Source organism: Erythrolamprus reginae, chromosome 2 (assembly GCF_031021105.1).
Source record: "Erythrolamprus reginae isolate rEryReg1 chromosome 2, rEryReg1.hap1, whole genome shotgun sequence".
Lineage (NCBI taxonomy): Eukaryota > Metazoa > Chordata > Lepidosauria > Squamata > Dipsadidae > Erythrolamprus > Erythrolamprus reginae.
Window position 1 is genome coordinate 32,913,414 of NC_091951.1, and position 14,023 is coordinate 32,927,436.

Genomic DNA, 14,023 nt, shown 5'->3' on the forward strand with positions numbered 1-14,023 from the left:
CATAGTAACTCCAGATCCCTCCCTTTTTTAAAATGTCCAAACTACTTTCTCCTTATTTCTTAATTACAAAGGTTCATTTCAACTAAACTGCTCAAAAAAAAATAAAGGGAACACTTAAAAAACAGAATATAACTTCAAGTAAATCAAACTTCTGTGAAATCAAACTGTCCACTTGGGAAGCAACACTGATTGACAGTCAATTTCACATGCTGTTGTGCAAATGGAATAGTTGTGCAAATGAAATATGAGAATACAGTATTTCATTCATTCAGATATAGGATGTCTTGAGTGTTCCCTTTATTTTTTTGAGCAGTATATTTTAGCTGTTATGGGTGGGGTAAAATGGTTGATGATGAAAGGTGAGTGGGAGGAGGAGAGAGATACAATTGTCCTATTTAAAGTCTTCAAGAGAAGAATTATTCCTTCAAGAGCCCAGCGGGGCTTTTAACCAAATGATCAGCTGGACAAAAGAGATAATTTCTTTTAAGAAAGCTTAAAGAGGCTACTTGACCCTCCTTACCCTTTTTTGGTTAATGAAACCCAAGACTCCTTCCTTCTACAAGTTGGACTCTGAATGCTTAAAGCTGGCAACTCAAAATTCAGGCTCCTCCAAAACAATGATCTCTTTCCCTTGCCCAGGAAATGGATAATTTAATGACAATGGGCTCTGCTAATCACTCAGCATCCATTCATTTGAGCCACAAAGAAAGATATTTCAAAGGATACAGGGGCATTTTCAGTTCTGCAGCTTTTGGGGAAGTCAGATACAATCATTGGAGCCTAAGATGGCCATAGGTTGACCTTTGACTATTTCCATGCCAACCCTGGCTTTGCCATCTGTAATTTTTGGTCATCTCTACATTCTTGGTTCAATTAATATTTATTTATTTACTTACTTACTTCCCAGGGGAAGAGCCTTTTCTGTGGCGGCCCCGACCCTCTGGAACCAGCTCCCCCCGGAGATCAGAATTGCCCCCACCCTCCTCGCCTTTCGTAAGCTCCTTAAAACCCACCTTTGTCGTCAAGCATGGGGGAACTGAGATATTCCCTTCCCCCTAGGCCTGTACAATTTATGCATGGTATGCTTGTGTGTATGTTTGGTTTTTTAAATAAGGGTTTTTAAAATTATTTTAAATATTAGATTTGTTATATGTTGTTTCATTATTGTTGTTAGCCACCCTGAGTCTACGGAGAGGGGCGGCATACAAATCTAATAATTAATAAATAAACTACACATACCCAAGTCCTGGTTCTTCATATGTTTTATAGCCTCCAGTCTCTTAATCATCTTTATTGCTCTTCTCTGCACTCTTTTTAGAGTACAGAGGATATATTACACATATTATTTATATGTACATATATTATTTACAGAATAAATAATATATATGAGATTTGCCTTTTTTGGTATAATACAGGTGATCAATAATACATAATATAATGTTACTTAATATGATAAATAGAACATAAAGATGACCAGGAGTAACAAGGGTCATTTCAGTTTAAGTAAATACTGGAAGTATTAAAAGACCAGGTTAGGGACATATCCTTGTGGAGGACACCAGTATCAAATGTTATTGTTAGGTGTGATGGCAAAGTGTTAATCAAACAGTAAAAGGCTAAAACCAGACTGGTCCAAAGTCACCCAGTTGGCTTCTGGGTCTAAGGCAGTGGTTCTCAATGTGGGGATAGAGACCCCTTTGGGGTCGAACAACTGTTTCACAGGGATCACCTGTGGGAATTGGGAAAAGACCAATTTCCTCTGGTCTTAGGAACTAAAGCTTCTATTCTGGCGTCTTGGAACAATTTGACCAATCAGACATTGACACTGGGGGTGTCCCTCTGACCTTCCTGCCAACCAGCTTCAAGCGCTGTTGGGAGAATTGGCGCTACGCTTATGGTTGGGGGTCACCACAACATGAGGAACTGTATTAAGGGGCTGCGGCATTAGAAAGGTTGAGAGCCACTGGTCTAAGGGGATCCAGAATACACCTGTCCTTGTTTCTCGTTCAAAACCTTCTCCATTTCTCCACTCTTGGGTTGAGAGAGAGAAAAACAAACAACCCCAAATCCTCAGGTAAATTTTCTGGTTGAGGAAGGAACTACAATCTGGATCTCCACACTCCCCATCTACAATGTTCCAAGATTTTAACATCTGTTAGTGTTGAACAATGAAGACCTTGATGATCTGTGGCAGAGATGGAGAGATGGCCCCTTTATGACTCATGGAGTACGATGGCTGGCTCAGGAATTCTGGGAGTTGAAGTTTACAAGTAAGGAACAACGGTTGGAAGCTGACCAAGGAGAGATACAACCTAGAAATAAGGAAGAACTCCCTGAAGGTCAGAGCAATCAACCAGTGGAACAATCTGCCTGCGGAGGTTGTGAACTCCCCAACTCTGGACACTTTTAAGAGGAGATTGGACTGCCATTTGCCTGGGGTGCTATAGGATTCCTGCTCAGGCAGGGGGTTGGATTTGATGACCTGCATGGTCCCTTCCAACTCTAACAATACCGTGTTTCCCCGATAGTAAGGCAGTGTCTTACTTTCTTTTTACCCCCCAAAACCCCACTGTGTCTTACTTTGGGGGTATGTCTTATATTGTCCCGGGCACCGGGGTCGGCTCATCTTCGGGCAGCCTGGTGCCAGCTTTCTCTTTCCGCGGCGGCGGCGGCAGGCTCCGGAGGGAGCTTGGGTGGTGGCGAGAAGACGGGATTCTGGGTGCCGAGCGCCACCTGCCCGCCGTTCACGCCAAGGACAGGCAGCCCCAGTTCCAGCGCCTCGGCCTGCTCGCCCAGCGGGGAGAGCAAAGGCGGCGGCGGGAGTAGCGGAGGCGAGGCGGAGAAGAAAGAAGCGGCGGGGTCCAGCCCTCTAGCTGGCGCCTCGCCAGCTATCCGCCGCTTCTTTCTTCTCCGCCTCGCCTCCGCCTCGCCTTCTCCGCTCTCCGTGGCGGGGTGGTCGATGCCGGTGGCGGCCACGGCGCTAGTCTTGGGGAGCGATGCTGCCGAGGCGCAGCTCGCTGACGGGGCTGGCAGTGGGGCTCTTTGCCGTCTACGTGGCACACCCGGCCCTTCTGTACTTCTCCCCGCCGGGCAAGAGGCAAAGGCGGCGGCGGGAGTAGCGGAGGCAAGGCGGAGAAGAAAGAAGCGGCGGGGTCCAGCCCTAGCCGGCTGGACCCCGCCGCTTCTTTCTTCTCTGCCTCGCCTCCGCTACTCCCGCCGCCGCCTTTGCCTCTTGCCCGGCGGGGAGAAGTACAGAAGGGCCGGGTGTGCCACGTAGACGGCAAAGAGCCCCACTGCCAGCCCCGTCAGCGAGCTGCGCCTCGGCAGCATCGCTCCCCAAGACTAGCGCCGCGGCCGCCACCGGCATCGACCACCCCGCCACGGAGAGCAGCGTACGACACCGAGCGCTCGAGCGCGATCACCTCCCCGGCCGCTTCGCTTCTTCGGATCTCCCTTCTTTCGACAACGGAAACGGAGGCGGGCCGCGCGGAGAGTGCTGGGAAATGTAGTCTCTTAGAGAACAACGGCATATCATGGCGAACGCGTGCAGGAGTAAGCTGGCTGCAACGCGAGCGCTAGAAGTACATCAGCAAGGTAACAGGAATGCTAACCTTAACAAGCTACCATGTTTCCCCGAAAGTAAGACATATGTCTTACTTTCGGGGTATGGCTTAAATTAGCCGACCCCCCTGAAACCCCCCATATGTCTTACAATCGGGGGGGTCTTACTATCGGGGAAACACGGTAGATAGCTAGATAGCTAGATAGCTAGATAGCTAGATAGATAGATAGATAGATAGATAGATAGATAGATAGATAGATAGATAGATAGATACATAGTGTTTGCCCTAGAACAAGGACAGAAACACCAGCCTGAAGATGACGAGTGGGACCTCGTCGAAACGTTGCCAGAAATTTCCAAATCCTACACGGGAAGAAACCCGAATATGCCAAGACCATCATACCTGTACCCATGAAAATCTACGAAAATAGATAGATAGATAGATAGATAGATAGATAGATAGATAGATAGAGAGATAGAGAGAGAGAGAGATAGATAGATAGATTGCAGTCATTAGTTTGTAGCTTGCAAGTCTGAAGTGGAAAGATTGTCGCAGTCACATGCTGTAATGCAGCCATGTGTGCAGCCTCCACTTCCACAGCGCCCCCCGAGGAGGAGGGCTGTGTGGACAACTGTCGGTTCAGGAAGATTGCGTGCAGTTGAGCAAAAACATAGCAATTTTGGTCTCTCTGTATCAAATTCCTATAATGTTCTTGCGGATTTAAATAGTAAGGATGTTGGAGATATTAGCAAGGTCCCTCAGGCAGAGAATGAGGAGATGTTCAAAGGGGAAGTTGTTCTAAGCAAGGTACATAGTGCCACCAAACCATCAAGTGCAGTTAGTAGAAATAAAAAGAGGACACATTTTCTTGTGGGTGATTCGACTGTTAGAGGTGTTGATTTGGGACAGAGTAAGGATGTGGTGAAGGAGATGAGGTGTCTCCCAGGGGCCACTGCCAGCAGGGACAGGAGGCGGATTACAAATATTGTCAAGGCTGTGAGTAAAGGTAATAACGTTGATGTGGTGGTGCATCTTGTATTGGCAGTTCTCTGTTAGCAAATACTTCAAAAGAAAAGGATTTAGGCGTAGTGATTTCTGACAGTCTCAAAATGGGTGAACAGTGCAGTCAGGCAGTAGGGAAAGCAAGTAGGATGCTTGGCTGCATAGCTAGAGGTATAACAAGCAGGAAGAGGGAGATTATGATCCCGCTATATAGAATGCTGGTGAGACCACATTTGGAATACTGTGTTCAGTTCTGGAGACCTCACCTACAAAAAGATATTGACAAAATTGAACGGGTCCAAAGACGGGCTACAAGAATGGTGGAAGGTCTTAAGTATAAAACGTATCAGGAAAGACTTAATGAACTCAATCTGTATAGTCTGGAGGACAGAAGGAAAAGGGGGGACATGATCGAAACATTTAAATATATTAAAGGGTTAAATAAGGTCCAGGAGGGAAGTGTTTTTAATAGGAAAGTGAACACAAGAACAAGGGGACACAATCTGAGATTAGTTGGGGGAAAGATCAAAAGCAACATGAGAAAATATTATTTTACTGAAAGAGTAGTAGATCCTTGGAACAAACTTCCAGCAGACGTGGTAGATAAATCCACAGTAACTGAATTTAAACATGCCTGGGATAAACATATATCCATCCTAAGATAAAATACAGAAAATAGTATAAGGGCAGACTAGATGGACCATGGGGTCTTTTTCTGCCGTCAGACTTCTATGTTTCTATGTTTCTATCTTGGCACAAATGATTTGTCCCAGAGAAATGTTAATGTAGTAAAAAGAGATTTTCAATGTCTAAGTGTGGAGCTGGGTAAAATAACTGATTCAGTGACTTTCTCAGAGGCGTTACCGGTTTGTGGCCAAGAGGATAAAACAACGTGTATCAGAGAGTTTAATGTGTGGTTAAGGCAGTGGTGTAAAGCTGAAGGTTTTGGCTATGTAAGTCATGATGTCAGTAGGTGGTCTAATAGGGAGTTGTTTAAGAGGGATGGTTTGCATCCATCATACAGAGGTACCCAGGTGCTCGGTGAGGAATTCAGAACTTTTTTGGACAGGCATTTAAACTAGGTAAAGGGGACAGAGATGTAACTGATGTGGGTGATTTCTGTCCCCGACCAATGAGGATAAATCAGTTTTTGGAAGCTTATGAAAAGGGAGCTGCAAATAAAATAGATGTAGTTGTGGATGATAAGGGGCAAACTAATAATGAAAATAATGTTCTTCGGGTAATGTGCACGAATGCTCGAAGCTTGAGCAACAAGCTCTGTGAGTTAATGGCCATAATATCTAGAGATAATTTGGATCTGGTTGCCATAACTGAGACATGGTTTAAGGATTCTAATGAATGGGAAATATCCATACCAGGATATACACTGTATAGGAAGGATAGAATAGAGAGAAGGGGAGGTGGAGTAGCCATTTATGTTAAAGAAAGTCTAAAAACAACACTAATTCAAAATACATGTCAAGATCTGGAGACTCTCTGGATTTGCATGCAAAATAAAAAAGGTTCTGCATTAGAATTGGGGTGATCTATAGGCCTCCAGGGCAATCTGAGGAATATGACAACAAGATGGTGGATGAAATTACCCAAATGGCAGTAAAGGGAGATATTGTGGTTATGGGTGATTTCAACATGCCTGATGTTGACTGGAATATCCCCAGTGCCCTTACATGCAAAAGTAAGAATATAGTAGAGGCCTTTACAGGAGCAGCTCTGGCACAGCTGGTTAAGACACCAACTAGAGGGGAAAATATTCTAGATTTAGTTTTTACGAATGGGAATTGGGTTTCAGAGGTCAAGGTGGGAGAAAATTTAGGTTGCAGTGGCCATCTATGTTTGTGGTTTGATGTAAAAACTCATTGTGAGCAATCCTATAATGCAACCAAAGTATTGGATTTCAGAAAAACAAATTTTAATGCAATGGGGGAATATTTAGATAATGAATTAAAGGGGAGGGATAAAATGGCAGGAGCGAGAACCCAGTGGACTGTATTTAAAAAGGCCATCTTAAAAGCCACTGGACTGTATGTAAGACAAATAACTAAAGGTAAAAGGAAGAAGAAACTGCTATGGTTTAGCAATGATGTAAGGGCTATAGTCAATGAAAAAAAGGCTGCCTATAGGAGGTATAAAGTGTCTGGAAGTATAGCTGATAGGGAGGTGTATAAAATGAGACAGAAGGAGGCAAAACAGATAATATATGCTGCTAAAGCCTCAAAAGAGGAAGAAATTGCCAAATCTGTAAAGAAGGGGGATAAAACCTTCTTCAGATATATTAGTGATAAGAAGAAAAACTGCGGCATCACGAAGCTTAGTACCGGGAATAATACATGCATTAATGGGAATAAGGAGATCGCTGACCATTTCAATAGCTACTTCTGTTCAGTTTTCTCAAAAGACACCTTACAAAATAATACTATAGAGGGATATAGCATTGCTTCCAGCTGTACGGATTCAGCTCCAGTGATCTTAGAAGCCGATGTCTTAGAAGAACTTGAACGATAAAAGATAAATAAGACAATGGGTCCAGATGGCATCCACCCTAGAGTTCTTAAAGAACTCAGATCTGTCATTGCTACCCCCCTGACTGATTTGTTTAACCAATCCTTGTTAACAGGAGAAGTTCCTGAGGATTGGAGAATGGCCAGTGTTGTGCCTATCCACAAGAAGGGCAGTAGAGAAGAAGCTGGTAACTACAGGCCAGTTAGCTTGACATCAGTTGTAGTTAAAATGATGGAGACTCTACTCAAAAAGAGGATAAATCAGCACCTAAAAAACAATAACTTATTGGACCCAAATCAGCATGGCTTTACTGAAGGCAAATCATGTCAGGCTAATCTCATTGATTTCTTTGACTATGTCACAAAGGTGTTGGATGAAGGTGGTGCCGTGGATATTGCCTACCTGGACTTCAGCAAAGCCTTTGATATGGTTCCACATAAAGAGCTGATAGATAAATTAGTGAAGATTGGACTTAATCCCTGGATAGTTCAATGGATTTGCAGCTGGCTGAAGCGTAGACATCAGAGAGTTATTGTTAATGGCGAGTATTCTGAGCAGAGTCAGGTTACAAGCGGTGTGCCACAAGGGTCTGTTCTGGGTCCTATTCTTTTTAATATGTTTGTGAGTGACATAGGGGAAGATTTGGTAGGGAAGGTTTGCCTATTTGCCGATGACTCTAAAGTGTGCAATAGGGTTGATATTCCTGGAGGCGTCTGTAATATGGTAAATGATTTAGCTTTACTAGATAAATGATCCAAGAAATGGAAACTGCAGTTTAATGTTTCCAAATGTAAAATAATGCACTTGGGGAAAAGGAATCCTCAATCTGAGTATTGTATCGGCAGTTCTGTGTTAGCAAATACTTCAGAAGAAAAGGATTTAGAGGTAGTGATTTCTGACAGTCTCAAAATGGGTGAACAGTGCAGTCAGGCAGTAGGGAAAGCAAGTAGGATGCTTGGCTGCATAGCTAGAGGTATAACAAGCAGGAAGAGGGAGATTATGATCCCGCTATATAGAATGCTGGTGAGACCACATTTAGAATATTGTACTGTGTTCAGTTCTGGAGACCTCACCTACAAAAAGATATTGACAAAATTGAACGGGTCCAAAGACGGGTTACAAGAATGGTGGAAGGTCTTAAGCATAAAACGTATCAGGAAAGACTTAATGAACTCAATCTGTATAGTCTGGAGGACAGAAGGAAAAGGGGGGACATGATCGAAACATTTAAATATATTAAAGGGTTAAATAAGGTCCAGGAGGGAAGTGTTTTTAATAGGAAAGTGAACACAAGGACAAAGGGACACAATCTGAAGTTAGTTGGGGGAAAGATCAAAAGCAACATGAGAAAATATTATTTTACTGAAAGAGTAGTAGATCCTTGGAACAAAGTTCCAGCGGACGTGGTAGATAAATCCACAGTAACTGAATTTAAACACGCCTGGGATAAACATATATCCATCCTAAGATAAAATACAGAAAATAGTATAAGGGCAGACTAGATGGACCATGAGGTCTTTTTCTGCCGTCAGACTTCTATGTTTCTATGTTTCTATACATAGATAGATAGACAGACAGACAGACAGACAGACAGACAGACAGACAGACAGACAGACAGACAGACAGACAGACAGACAAACAAACAAACAAACAAACAAACAAACAGCCATAGTTTCCCACCCCTGATCTATGGAGATAACACTAATTCTCTTTTATTATCTTGTAATCCCTTAATTCAGGGTACAATTGGGGCGACTGGATGGAGCTGAGCATTTACCGGCTGGATGCCTTTCCTGACATGACATGGAGTTCACAGCAGATATATTTTCTGTGCGCCCTAAGAGAGAAACATCTGCCACTACCTAGGATTGAGCTCTCAACCTTCCAAGTGGGAGGCGAGCATCTTCACCACTAGGCCACCATGCTGCTCATTTATGGAAATAATACTTTGTGTGCACATTTGAGTTTCATATGTGGTCTACTAAACTGGCTCCTCTGCAATGGAACAATATATTTGGATTATTAGTCTGCTTCTCTAAATTAAGAAACTTACTCACCCAAAACCCCTATGATCATGTAGCCAACAAGGAAGAGCCCAAAGATAACACAGCAAATAATATCTGTACAGCTCCTGGAACAGAGAGAGTGAAGGATCAGTCATCAATATGTACTAACTTATAGGCATTTGTCTAGAATAAAGTAGAGTAGAGTAGAATAGAATAGAATAGGATTTTTTATTGGCCAAGCATGATTGGACACACAAGGAATTTGTCTGGGTGCATATGTACTCAGTGTACATAAAAGAAAAGATACGTTTGTCAAAAATTGTAATGTTTAATGATAGTCTGGGTACAAATAAGCAATCTAATCATATCAGAGCTTGATTAGCACAAGCAACTGATTACACAGGGGAACAATTGGTAATACAATTACTGTTGAGTTTGAGTTTTGAGCTCTTTTACAGTTAATTAGGCATGCTGGTTTCAAAATTGTAGTTAGTTTTCTTCTACCACATCAGTTTTTTTCTCTACACCTTATATATATAATATAGTTAATTAGGCAACATGAGCATCAAATTGCACTTTTTACATAGCCATTTTGCTAACTTCCCGGAAAATCTTGGTGCAATCAGTGATGGGCAGGGTGAGCGATTCCGCCAAGATTTGAAGGTCATGGAGGCATTATTATTATTATTATTATTATTATTATTATTATTATTATTATTTATTAGAATTGTATGCCGCCCCTCTCCGAAGACTCGGGGAGGCTCACAACATAACAGTGATACAATGCATTATAAATCCAATAGTAGAAAAATTAAATCAATTTAAAAAAACATTAATAACATAGTAACGAGTCTGCGGAGAGGGGCGGCATACAAATCTAATAAATAATAATAATAGTAATAGTAATAGTAATAATAATAATATCCCTATCTATTCAATCATACACATTAAACATTCAAAAGCATGGTATCATGGTAGATGGAAGGTACATAGGATGGCTGACTATTGTTGGAACATCAGGCAAGGAGGGACAAAATGAAATGTGAATGACAAAAATTGAAATATTTTTTTTTAACTTATTTTAATAATTAGATTGAACTATTGAAGTGGCACATTGGCGGTGGCAAGTCAACCATATTGAATTGGCCATGGCAAGTTGACTGCGGTGAGTTGTCCCACTCCAGATGTGGGAGCAAACAGCATCGAAAACCAAGAAGCTTGCTTGAAAGAAAATGTTGTGGGGGGTTTTTTAAATCTCAAACATTCACGGTTCCAAAAATGTGCATCAGACAGCAGATCTAATTCCTGAGGCCCAGAGATAAAACTCATCGTCCCAAGAAAAATGTAGATCTCTTGCACTTGCCTTCTGCAACTACAGTGTTCCCTCGATTTTCACAGGTTTGAACTTCGCGAATAGCCTATACCACGTTTTTTCAAAAAATATTAATTAAAAAATACTTCGCGGTTTTTTTTCCTATACCATAGTTTTTCCCACCCAATGATGTCATATGTTATTGCCAAACTAATAATTTTTGTAAATAAATAACAAAAAAAAGTTATTGTTAATAAATAATTATGTTTATAAATATCAGGATCACTAAGTGTCTTATTCAATGGTGAGTACCAGTAATAATGGTGAGTAAATGGTTGTTAAGGGAATGGGAAATGGTAATTTAGGGGTTTAAAGTCTTAAGGGATTGCTTGTGATACTATCCATAGCCAAAGATGGTGTATTTACTTCCGCATCTCTACTTTGCGGAAATACGACTTTCGCGGGCGGTCTCGGAACGCATCCCCCGCGGAAATCGGGGGAACACTGTATACCCCTCCTCTAAAATTTTTCTAGTGCCCAACTTCCCCATGGATGTTCACAGACCTCCCTTCTTCCCTTCTGAGCTACTGACGTTTCTCTCGTCTTTAGCTCTAGCAGCCTCGATCTACCATTTGACACTCCAGTCATCCCTTCGTCGCACCAGGTGTTCTTACCTGTTCTTGATAGGACCATGAAAAGAAGGATCATATTGAGTTTTCCCTCCTGGGGAATAGAAAAAGAAAGAGGGAGAACTGTCAGATTATTCATGAACTGGGAGAGCCAATGGTAACAAGGTCAACCAATGAATGGGCATAGCAACTAAATCAGCCAATGAGAGCTAAACACATCTGAGTCTGTGCAGAGAATTGAAACTGAAGCTAGAAGGCTGGGCGTGGCTCAGCCCACTCTGTACATTGTCCACTCTGAACTCTGCTGAAATGAAACTAACTGTTCTCTCCTGCTTGTAACTGCTATTACGTTGAAGAAGAATTGTACAATTGGCATTGTAAATATTTTATTTGTTTGTTTGTTTGTTTGGTTAGTCAAGTACGTATTGGTAGTATACAAAGATATAACAATATTTACTAGTAAGAGAATATCACTTCTGCCCCCTGTCCTAATGTATCCTCATCTGTTGGTATGGATACTCATCTGTTAATCTTGTATATAAATCTTGTATATAGAGACGTTTCTGATTTAAATCAATTCTGCTGCATCAATCTGCCTGCATGTGTTTTCTGGATTTAATTTTGTGCAACAAACTCTGAGCCTCAAGACCCATCTATGTCGCCAGGCCATAGATGGTGTGCCTTTCGTCCCCTGTCCAATTGTCTTTCCTTTCTCTCACTTATCATATATATTTTCTTTCTTTCATATATCCTCTCCTCTAAGTTCACTTTACCCTTATATATATATTACTACATGTCTATTTTTCTTCCTATGTATTTGTGTATTGGACAAATGGATGAATAAATAAATAAATAAAAATAAATGTTATGTGTGGATGTGATTGAGTAAATTGACTGCTTTTTAATGTAATGGGATTCTAGATTATAGTTTTAACTATTAGATTTTTATATGTATTGTTTTTGTACTGTATTTTGTGAGCCACCCTGGATCTTCAGAGAGGGGCGGCATACAAGTCTAATATATGCTGGTATTCTGCCATAAAATGTGCGGGGGGGGAGGTGGGGAGGGCAGAAAAAAGGGAATATAAAGGAGGAGAGATGGCAGGAACCAGAGGTAAGGGATGTGAGTGTGAGCACAGAAGGCAAAACCGCAATAAAGAGGTTCCAAACCTTAAAAGCTGCTACCAAAGCACCAAATTTGAATTCATTCATTCATTCATTCATTCATTCATTCATTCATTCATTCATTTTGTCCAATATACAATAAGGGTTTTAGTGGGTATATATCTATATACACATAGTAAAATATATGATGAAGGTTATAGAGGAGATACTCATAGTAAAATATATCTAAGAAAGAAGAGAAGAGAAGATATAGGAATAGAACATATCAATGAAAGAATAGAAGAAGAGATATAGGAATAGAAGAAAGGTATAGGAGATATAGATGAGCAATAGGACAGGGGACGGAAGGCACTCTAGTGCACTTGTACTCACCCCTTACTGACCTCTTAGGAATCTGGATAGGTCAACAGTAGATAATTTAAGGGTAAAGTGTTGGGGGTTTGGGGATGACACTATGGAGTCCGGTAATGAGTTCCACGCTTCGACAACTCGGTTACTGAAGTCATATTTTTTACAGTCAAGTTTGGAGCGGTTAATATTAAGTTTAAATCTGTTGTGTGCTCTTGTGTTGTTATGGTTGAAGTTGAACTAGTCGCCGACAGGCAGGACGTTGCAGCATATGATCTTGTGGGCAATACTTAGATCTTGTTTAAGGCGTCTTAGTTCTAAACTTTCTAGGCCCAGGATTGAAAGCCTAGTCTCATAGGGTATTCTATTTCGAGTGGAGGAGTGAAGGGCTCTTCTGGTGAAGTATCTTTGGACATTTTCAAGGGTGTTAATGTCTGAGATGCAATATGGGTTCCAAACAGATGAGCTTATTCGAGGATGGGTCTGGCAAAAGTTTTGTAAGCTCTGGTAAGTAATGTGAGATTGCCAGAGCAGAAGCTACGTAGGATTAGGTTTACAACTCTTGAAGCCTTCTTGGCTATATTGTTGTAGTGGGCTTTGGCACTTAAATCTTTTGTTATTAGTATACCAAGTTCTTTAACCGAGTGGGGATTATATCATTGGACACTCATGAACTGGTCAAGGAGGGAATGCCCAAGAAATGGCAGGTTTTGAGCGGGAATATTCAGATCCAGCTTTGCTTATGTTGTAAACCCTTTGGCTTTAGTGAAAGTGTACTTTTCGCTACAAATACAGTCTAGGGTTTTTCTTTCCTCAATGCAGAAGCTGGGGCAAGCCTGATAGTCCATTTCTTTGGCACCACCACCTCGGGTGTCAATTGCAATAGTTATAAATCTATTAGGTCCAATTCCTTGGTATAAGCGATAAGCAGGGATAAGAGTGATGTAAAAAATTAACCAGGAAATAACCAAAGTCCTCTGAAAACATTCCAGAGGTTAGGAAAGGTCACTGAGAAAGTATTTATGCATAAATATTATAAAATGGAAACTTTTATCTCTGAAACATTATTTTTTTTCATTTCCCCTATGCCAAGAGAAACTTGTCAAATCTTATCAATGTATTTTAGCCACTCAGTCCACCTGGAATCTATTCACTCACGGGCCACAAAAGAGGCATTGTTTTATCTTTACATTTTATGTTGATTGATTCTATTGTAATTTCTTTGTTTAAAGTTGTTTAGAGTTGGGTGACAAAGAAGTTTAATAAATTATTATTTGTATTATTTCTCTCTGCTAAAAGTATATTTAACCTTCGTTACTTCATTGCAGGTTTTAACAAATGCACAAAAGCACCAACAAAAAAACCCACAGCACAACTAACAACAAAAACACCAAAAAAAACCCCAAAACCCAGACTAACAGCCAACAATGATAAAAAAACAATAAAATAAATATAAATAACAATAAAAACCTATAATAATAATTATCATATTTCTCAGAGTATAAGACACACTTTTTT

General features: G+C 41.1%; 1 protein-coding gene across 2 annotated transcripts in view; it reads right to left on the reverse strand.

The window, feature by feature from the left end:
• Nucleotides 1–14,023, reverse strand: part of SLC44A4 (solute carrier family 44 member 4) — a 78,986-nt gene that overhangs the window by 41,108 nt on the left and 23,855 nt on the right. The window contains exons 2-3 of one of the 2 annotated variants that reach the window (XM_070737687.1): nt 11,078–11,126; nt 9,143–9,216 (exon numbers count right to left, since the gene is read on the reverse strand). In XM_070737687.1, the coding sequence (XP_070593788.1) occupies nt 9,143–9,216; nt 11,078–11,126 (123 nt within the window). The remainder of the gene's footprint in view (nt 1–9,142; nt 9,217–11,077; nt 11,127–14,023) is intronic. The other variant, XM_070737688.1, reaches the window with a different exon arrangement.